Source organism: Conger conger, chromosome 9 (genome assembly GCF_963514075.1).
Source record: "Conger conger chromosome 9, fConCon1.1, whole genome shotgun sequence".
Classification (NCBI taxonomy): domain Eukaryota; kingdom Metazoa; phylum Chordata; class Actinopteri; order Anguilliformes; family Congridae; genus Conger; species Conger conger.
Genome location: NC_083768.1, coordinates 7,680,678 through 7,690,022, shown reverse-complemented (window position 1 = coordinate 7,690,022; position 9,345 = coordinate 7,680,678). Strand labels below are relative to the sequence as shown.

Genomic DNA, 9,345 nt, shown 5'->3' with positions numbered 1-9,345 from the left:
AGACGTCAGAGGTGAATGGCCAGACTGGTCAAAGCTGATGGGAAGGTGACAGTAACACAAATAAGCACACATTACAACAGTGGTATGCAGAAGAGCATCTCTGAACACACAATGTCTAATAAATACCTAATAAAGTGCTCACTGAGTGTAGTACAGTGAACATATTTTCATTATGTTCATCCACTTTGCTCCGTTTTTGTCGTTAGCGTTTCCGTATTTTGTTACCGCTGTGCACACCGTAGTCTCCCTGTCACTTAATTCATTCGTTTCACCGGTTTCACTTCCTGATTGTCTCCCACACCTGATTGCCATTCGCTCTCGTTACCCGTCTTATTTAAACCCCTCAGTTTGTATGGCTCGTCGCCAGATTGTCATGCGTTCATACCGTTTCCGATTGATATCCATTTTGACTAGTTTCGTCCCCGACCGCCGAGCTTAGCGTATTCCTTCTGTCTCATTCCGACCCATAGTTTTCCAACCTGTTTCTATTCATCGACTTTCGTTTCTGGATTGTGTTTCTGTTTAATTACAGTTGAGGCCAAAATTATTAGCCCCCCTTGTGAAATCAGACAAAACCTTCGATTTCTCCATGGAAATGACCATTAACAACAAGTGTTTATGGTTTGTTTGTTTCCAAAATATCAAAGACAAAATGCCCACTAAGTTATATATATTTTATTTATGCACTTGTCGGGAGCGGGAAAAGCACCAGCTGACTCCTGCCCCCTCCACGGGTTCCTATTATTCTTATGCAGAACCCACCCACCACAAGGAGCTCAGAACGAAGCAGGTAAATTTGATTCATTATAAAAAAAAAAAACACAGAGCACGCCACAAACTCACACCAACCCCACCCCCCTTCGACTTCCCCACTACTCCTACAACACTCCCCCCCTCCCGTACCCAGAGCCCGGCACAGGTAGAGGGTAAACCCATCACACCACACACAAAGGCAATCACTGCTGAACTCCCCCGTGATTAATCAGCACTCCAGTGTTTCCCACTCAGGGCCCCCCTGCTATCTAGCCCATGCCCAAGAAGGGGGAAGTCAACTAACACGGGCGGGGTCTCACACACGCACTCACACCTTTCACTTCCACGCACACCAACAACACAACAAATCATTTTAAGGAGGGGATGTAGTTGGCCCCCACCACTGTGCTGGTGGCCTCTACATCCCAAGACAAAAAAAAAAGAAATAAAGAAAACCCAACCCCTAAACAATCGGCTGTCTCCCGCTGTGCAATATAGTCTCTGGGCCGCTGAGCTGCGCCCCGGACCACTCTGCTGTACACTGCACGCTGGATCTGCTGCACTGTCCGCACTCAGCGTCCTCGCTGTTCCACCAATGGGGAGTGAGCTGGTGCTGGCTCCGGTCCTGGTCCGCCAATGCAGGAGACAGCCTAAACAAAAAGGAACCAAAAAAGAAAAGAAAAAAACCCAAACACAATGAACTGAAAAATAACCAACAAGCTAAAATTCCGTTTGCGGAACCCAACATTCAACCCCCGGCGTCTCCCTCTCGCGTCTGCCCCTTAACTGCTTCTTTTAAGCCCGGCTTCATGAGACAAACAGGAAACAGCTGCTTCGCACCCCCAAACCCGGCAGCCGGCACGTCACACGCGTGGATCCATGTGCACAGAACCCCACTCTCTGGCAAATCCAGCCCAGCCGCCAAGCTCCTGACACACTGAGTTGAAACAAGAAAAGGCAAAAATGACACAGCCAAAATGATTAGCCCCCTGGCCATTAATTGTCAATAGTGTACCCTTTCTGGGCCACAACTGACAACAACCTCTTAGAGTAGTTCTTCACAAGGTTGGCACATGTCTATTGAGGGATTTTGGCCCATTCTTCCATTGCAATTTGTTCCAGCTGGTCCAAAATTGTATGGTTTCCGAGCATGGACATTCACTTTGAGCACCCGCCACAGATTCTCAATAAGATTGAGATCTGGGCTCTGTGCGGGCCACTCCAGGACCTTGGTTTTAGTGTCCTTTAAGACCTGTTGGACCAATTTTGAGGTATGCTTTGGATCATTGTCTTGTTGGAAGACCCAGCGAAGACCTAAGCCTAGATTAAGAGCAGATTTCTTCATATTATCCCTCAAAATGTCAATATAATTTTCTTTTTTCATGATGCCATGCACCCGAACAAGGCTCCCTGTGCTTGAGGCTGCAAAACAGCCCCACAGCATGATGCTCCCATCACCATGTTGAACTGTGTGTTCTTAGGGTTGAAGGCCTCGCCCTTTCTTCGCCAAACATAAGCAACATCCATGTGCCCAAACAGTTCCAGTTTAGTCTCATCAGACCAAAGGACAGACTTCCAAAACTCATCTTTACCTTTCAAATGTTCACGGGCAAACCTCAGTCTGGCTCTGATGTGCCGCTCTTTGAGTAAAGGGGTTCTTCTGGGACGATGGCCCTGAATCCCACCACGATGAAGAGCCCCTCACAACTGTGTTCCTAGAAACATTAACTCCAGAAGAGGCCAGGTCAGCAACAATCATCTTGGCAGATGTCTGGGGCTTCTTGTTGACATCTCTGACTATTTTCCTCTCCAAATCTTGCACTTTCGACCACGCCCAGGTTTGTTTCTTACAGAATTTGTCACCTTGTACTTAGCAGTGATGCAACGTACAGCTGTTCTAGACACTGTAAAACGCTTGGAAATGGCAGTATAGCCTTCCCCCTTATTATGAGCCTCCACTATCTTCTTTCTCAAGACTGATTTCCTTTGTCTTTGGCATGGTGAGTAAGAGTAGTCCCTCTCAATGTGTTCAAGTGCCCTGTTCTTTGGAGTCCCTTAAGTAAAGCTCAATGCTGATTGAATGCTCAGGTGTTGTTGGGAAGCTAATTGACTGCACAGGTGTCGTTTGAAAGCTAATTGGTTGATTGTATGTGTTTTGAAAGCAAAAATGCACATGGGGGCTAATATTTTTGACCACCCCATTTTTCACTATATTTGATATAAAGCAAGCCTAAAAATGTACTACTACTAACCAAAAGCTACTAAATAGCACTGGTGAATGTTTGATTATATCAAGTTTTTTTAGCGATAATGCAAGCATTGGGCAGAATTTTAGGAAAATGTTCATAATTCCTGGGGGGCCTAATAATTTTGGCCTCAACTGTAGCCCGTTTGTTTTTGACCTATTGCCTGTGACTATGACTAATCTTCGAATTATCACCGACATATCGATTTGCTGGAAATCTGACCCATTGCCTGGACTATTGTACACAAACTGTGGATAGGGCGGCCTGTAGCGTAGTGGTTAAGGTAAATGACTGGAACACACAAGGTCACCGGTTCGATCCCTGGTGTAGCCACAATAAGATCCACACAGCCATTGGGCCCTTGAGCAAGGCCCTTAACCCTGCATTGCTCCAGGGGAGGATTGTCTCCTGCTTAGTCTAATCAACTGTACGTTGCTCTGGATAAGAGCATCTGCCAAATGCCAATAACAATAATAATAATAACTGCCTTATCCCTGCTATATCTGTTTGCTGGCTCTTGACCCTCGCTTGTTAAACCTACCCTGAGAAAATAAAGACTTTGTTAACCAAAGAACTTTCTTTGTGATCTCACTATTAGATCCCCTGTTCTGAGTGCCTGATGAGAACAGAGTTTGTTTTACAGTTAAAAAAAAAAAACAATTTTTCTGTTTCTTTCTAGTTTCCAGAGCTGAAGAGGATTTGTTTGTGCTTAAGGGAGACTCTGTTCGTCTGGATGTGGAGAGACATGAAGAACTACAGTTTGGCAGCATATCATGGAGTGTTAATGTCAATACAAGGATAGTGAATTACAATCGGAAACGTCAATTTATAGACAAATATGAAAACGGTATTATGTCAGAATTTGATGAGACAAGCCTCTCTCTGCTACTGAAGAATGTGCAGCAGAATTACAGTGGGATCTACAGAGCAACGATAACAGATGGTGGAGGACAGGAGAAAGCTGTTGCTACCTACAGGCTCACAGTTCAAGGTAGAAATGTGACACTGTTACAGTTACTGGGATGTGTAAAATACACGTAGGGGCAACATTACCTCAGGAGGTATGAGCAGTTGTCTGGCAGTTGGAGGGTTACCGGTTCTATCCCACCCTGGGTGTGTTGAAGTGTCCCTGAACAAGACACCTAACCCCCAATTGCTCCTGATGAGCTGGTTGGTGCCTTAGATGGCAGCCAATCACCGTTGGTGTGTGTACGAATGGGTAAATGGGAAGCATCAGTTGTACAGTGCTTTGGATAAAGGTGCTATGTAAATGCCAACTATATACAATCATAAGGGTGCAAAAATGATCATACCCTGTTGGGGAAAATTCCCTTTGAGTTAGGAGAGACTTCTTGCAAGCAACATTTCCCGTTTAAAAGAACCCAGTTCTTTCACAGCAAGGAGAGTTTCAATAATACAAACTTTATTCACCCTATAACAAAGCACTGAGAATGCCTCACACCAATGTGAGAAAACACACATGAATACATTACGGTGAAAGCCAATCATCTTCAGACAGTGTCTCTGTATTTTTCCCACGCGTTGTACTCCTAGGCCCACATCTGGAAATCATAGATTAAAGCCACTTTAAATAAGTGTAATTCTGTAGATAAATGTGGCTTCTGAGATTATATGATAACAATATGAATATGTGGCATTATTGTGATATTAAATGATATGATGTATGAGTTTATTATGACTATATTGTGTAGTGTGCCACATCTTTGGCCCAGTGGATTGGTTGTTGTTTTACAGAGGCCCCGCCCATACCCCAGGTGAGCGTGGCGTTACTCTCCTCTGATGGAGGGGTCTGTAAGGTGTTGGTGAACTGCTCTGCTGAAGACACCATGGTCAGCTACACCTGTGACCACGCCCACTGCACACAGGTAGAGAATACAACCTTGCCGACAGGACTCAACCTCATCGTCGCGGCAACCAACGGGAACATCCACTGCAACAGCAGTAACCGGGTCGCCGCAAAGACGCAATCAAATTCCACAAAGGACATCTGTAAGTCTGTCTGTGGATAATGTCACAGTGCTTATTCTCTGGCATTTCCTGTGTGTGTGTGTGTGTGTGTGTGTTTGTGTGTGTGTGTGCGTGTGTGTGTGTGTGTGTGTGTGCGGATGTGTATTTGTGTGTGTGTGTGTGTGTGTGTGTGTGTGTGTGTGTGTGTGTCTGTGTGTGTGTGTGTGTGTGTGTCTGTGTGTGTGTGTGTGTGTGTGTCTGTGTGTGTGTGTGTGTGTGTGTGTTTGCCTGTCTGTAGATAAAAGCCTGCAAGTCTGTCTGGGCTCTTCTCTTGTGTCCACATTGAAGACATTAAACACACTAAAGTACCACACTCAGTCCCCACAGGTGCAAAGATTGCTTTGCCTAACTTGTCCAATCGATACACAAAGCTTTCTGCAGGCTAGGTAACACAGGGCAGCTCATGTGCCACTGTGAGTGTCCCTGGCAGAGGCAGGGGAGAGGTCACCTCATCACCATGAGGCCCTCCATCTTCATGCCAAAATGGGACCATAAAACATAGCTCTGCTTCCTACTCTCTTTGGCACCCTCCATCGCACCCTCATCCCACTAGAGCAGAAAGATCCTGGTGGCTCAGGGCAACCCAAGTAAGACAATATCTGGATCCATGGAAGCTGCTTTGGTCCAGAAGTGGTTGATTGACAAGCCTCTATTGACAGCTTTGTATCTCCCACTCTACTCCCCTTTCCTCAGTTGCATTACCTTTACATTACATGAATTTGGCAGACGCTTCTATGGCGATGTACAGTAAGTGCTTACCGAAGGTCACCGGAATAACTACGGAACGCAGGTCAGACAAGGTACAATTTGAATAAAGTGTCACTTATCCATGACCAAGAATATCAGGTCGAGTTCACACGGTAAGCACAGGCTAAGTCTTGGCATGACAAACTAGAAGTGAGGCATGATCATAAGAGATGAAGAAATAAGTGCGATGTGAAAGAGCTAGATCAGGGGTGTCAAACTGAATCCCCAGGGGGCCGCAGTGTCTGCGGGTTTTTGCGGTTTCCTTTCAATCAGCTGCCAATTAAGGCCAATTAAGGCCTTGAGAACAAGGCGTGTGGATACTTTAACCAATCATTACATTACATTATTGGCATTTGGCAGACACTCTTATCCAGAGCGACGTACAACAAAGTGCATACCCATAACCAGGGATAAGTTCGCTGAAAGACCCTAGAGGGAAGTACAATTTCAACTGCTACCTGTACAACAAAGATAAGGACGAGGGCCTTTTTTTCTTTTTTTGAGAACAAATAAACAAACAAACAGAGCAAAAGTGACCAAAGTGAACTATCCAAACACTGCTTACCTAGCCAACTAAAAATACCGATACACAAAGCACATCACAGAGACAACAATTAAGGTTCACAGGGAGGTAGGGAGGGACGGGGAGAGGTGCTGCTTGAAGAGGTGTGTCTTCAGCTTGCGCTTGAAGGTGGGGAGAGATTCTACAGTTCTGACCTCAACGGGGAGTTCGTTCCACCACCGTGGAGCCAGAACAGACAGTAGTCGTGAGCGTGAGGTGGAGGTTCGGAGAGGGGGAGGTGCCAAGCAGCCTGTGGAGGCTGAACGAAGAGGTCTGGCAGGGGTGTAGGGTCTGATGATTTTTTGTAGATAAGCTGGGGAAGACCCTTTAACTGCAATCAGTGACTTGAATGAACCCAGAACACCCCAGAAACCAGCAGACACTACGGCCCTCCAGGACTGGAGTTTGACACCTGTGAGCTAGATGAAGATACAACGTCAATATACCACACTCACCGAGTACTTTATTGGGAACATTTTACTTTATTACACCTACTTATTCATGCAGTTATCTAATTAGGTATTCATTAGACTTAATTTTTAGACTTTAGGCTGTAGCCTATCCACTTAGAGTTCAGAGATGCTCTTCTGCATACCACTGTTGTAATGTGTGGTTATTCAAGTTACTGTCACCTGTAGAATTTTTAAAGAGTTCAATATATTCCTCTGTACGATTGTCAGTAGAACAATAAATGCAGGTACGTCTTTGTTTCAAATAGATAGTTTAATATAGTAGAGGAACTAGTGGTTCTGTTCCCCAAGTACAGATCAACAAGAACCAGCAAATGAGGGAGAATGTCGACACTTATACCCTGTCCCTCAGTGGAGACAGCAGAACAAATGGCCATTGTCATACATTAAAACACCTCACAGGAGTGGGGAGGGGGGAGATTAAGTCTGGTGGGGAGGTAAAACAATGTGTGGGGAAAGGGGTTGAGGAAGGGGGTAGAGGATATAACTGTGAGGTTGGAACGGGGCGGAGAGCCAGACGCGACTGAGGGAAATAACCCTTCTATGCAAACACGCAAACGTGTTTGCCACCAAATCCTGGGAGGGAACAGACAGAGCTACCCAGAATAAAAATAATAAGGTCTTCTCCCGGAACAGAGGGAGGAACTAACCCAAATGAGATTTTTTAAACGCAAATATAAACAATACTTCATGTTATTAAATGTATTCTCATAAATAATATGGTGAACAGTCGGACAAATTGCGCTGCACTGATGCCGTTTACAATGCGTCAGTCGGGCAGATACGAGCATAGTTTCATATATTGTTATCATATTCATATATTATGTTTTATAATGTGTTTATTGTTATACATTTTTGTTCGTTTTATCTCTTAATTTTGTAACTGTGTTTTCAATGGTGCTAGACAAATAACGTGTATTATTATTATTATCATCGTCATCATCACATTCGTTGTGCAGAACTGTTCGTCATTTACAATCAATCAGGATAATTCCCACACCTGTAGCTTTTCAGAGGCAATCAAATGGCTGAAATCCCTTTTCTTGGCCTTCTTTTCAGCGTTTGCCATTGTCGTCTTCGTGAAATGCATATTCATTAGGGGAGTTTCACTGCTTATTTATAGGCAACTGTGGGCGGGACATGAAGCTGGCAAAGTTGCGCCACATTTAGAGTTGATTGTGATTTATAAAGGAAAACTGGCGTGGGACGTGCGTATGCACTGTTTTATAAATCAGAATATTTTTTTGCTTACGCACGTCCTAGGTTTCATGCTTACGCAACCTTTTGACGTGAATCCTAAGCACAGTTTTATAAATGAGGCCCCAGCACCGTACCTGACTCGTAGATTCACAGAGACTACCTGGTGCATTACCGGCTTAGTGCAAATGCAAGTTTGACACCAAAGCGTTGGTAGACTGTGAGCACAGCCTTTACATACCCTGAGCCAGCACCTAGTAATTAACGAGGCACAGGTGCAGCCAATGAGGCCCCTGCCCTCTGGCGGCCTCAATCAGCAATTACCTCCTAACCATGACAATAACAGGGAGGTACTGATCAAAGAGGTACATTTCACAGGATTGGGGGCTAGACAGGGTTGTAGATTGACCAAACAAAGTGACATGCTTCAGGGGGGGTTGGCTGTAGTGCACTTGCCTCCCATGTTTTCCAACATCACCTTCCTGTCAGCTTTGACCAGTCGGGCCAGTCTCTCATGAACAAGGCGTTTCTGTCTGCCAAACTGCTGCTGCTTATTTTTTCACCATTCTTTGCAAACTCTAGAGACTAGTGTGCATGAAAATCCCAGGAGATCAGCAGTTTCTGAGATACTCAAACCACCCTGTCTGCCATCACCTATTGGACACACCTATTGCGGTCCAATCCCACAGTTTGGGGGGCCCTGCTGGAGTTGGAGATGCTAAGGGCGCAGAATGGTTTCACAGAATCTGAGAATGATAGTCTGTTGCTAACTTCAGGTCCACCGGAAGTACCAGGATCAGCCAAACTCATCATCATCATCAGCACCACTGGCATCACGATCATTGTCATCATCATCGTCATCGTCAGCGTCATTTTGTGCAGAAGAAAGAGGCGGTCTGGAGGTATGAATACTGCACATATAAAACTGAATCACTATCTCTCACTAATTCCCTGAGTGATTAATTGCTTATTGAGTATTTCCACATTATATTTGTTATTCCTGCAGTCCCACCACGCTGTACTGAAAAAAATGTTAGATGGTAAAATGGTAAAAACCAAAAATGTTTACTTTTCTTTTTTTGCAATTTCTTACCCCTATATATTTTTCAAGGTTTTCTCAATTGAAAGTTGTTAAGGTTATTCAAATAAACCTTTTCAATTCCGATAACCTAAAACAATATTGGTGTAAATGAACTGAAGCAAAATTTTAGGGTTATCAAACTAAACTAATTGCATCTCAGGTCTAACTGCAATTGCTAAGCAGCCATACCACCCTGTACCCTCCTCATGGCTAACTGCTTAAGCTTAGCAGCCATACTACCCTGTACCCTTCTCATGGCTA

At 44.6% G+C, this 9,345-nt stretch overlaps 1 protein-coding gene across 1 annotated transcript in view; it reads left to right on the top strand.

Annotated features, from left to right (window-relative positions):
• Positions 1-9,028, top strand: part of LOC133136749 (uncharacterized) — a 14,291-nt gene extending 5,263 nt beyond the window's left edge. Inside the window, exons 2-5 of the mRNA XM_061254457.1 lie at positions 3,679-3,990; positions 4,755-5,009; positions 8,780-8,879; positions 9,010-9,028. Of these exons, the coding sequence (XP_061110441.1) occupies positions 3,679-3,990; positions 4,755-5,009; positions 8,780-8,879; positions 9,010-9,028 (686 nt within the window). The remainder of the gene's footprint in view (positions 1-3,678; positions 3,991-4,754; positions 5,010-8,779; positions 8,880-9,009) is intronic.
• Positions 9,029-9,345: the final 317 nt, after the last annotated feature.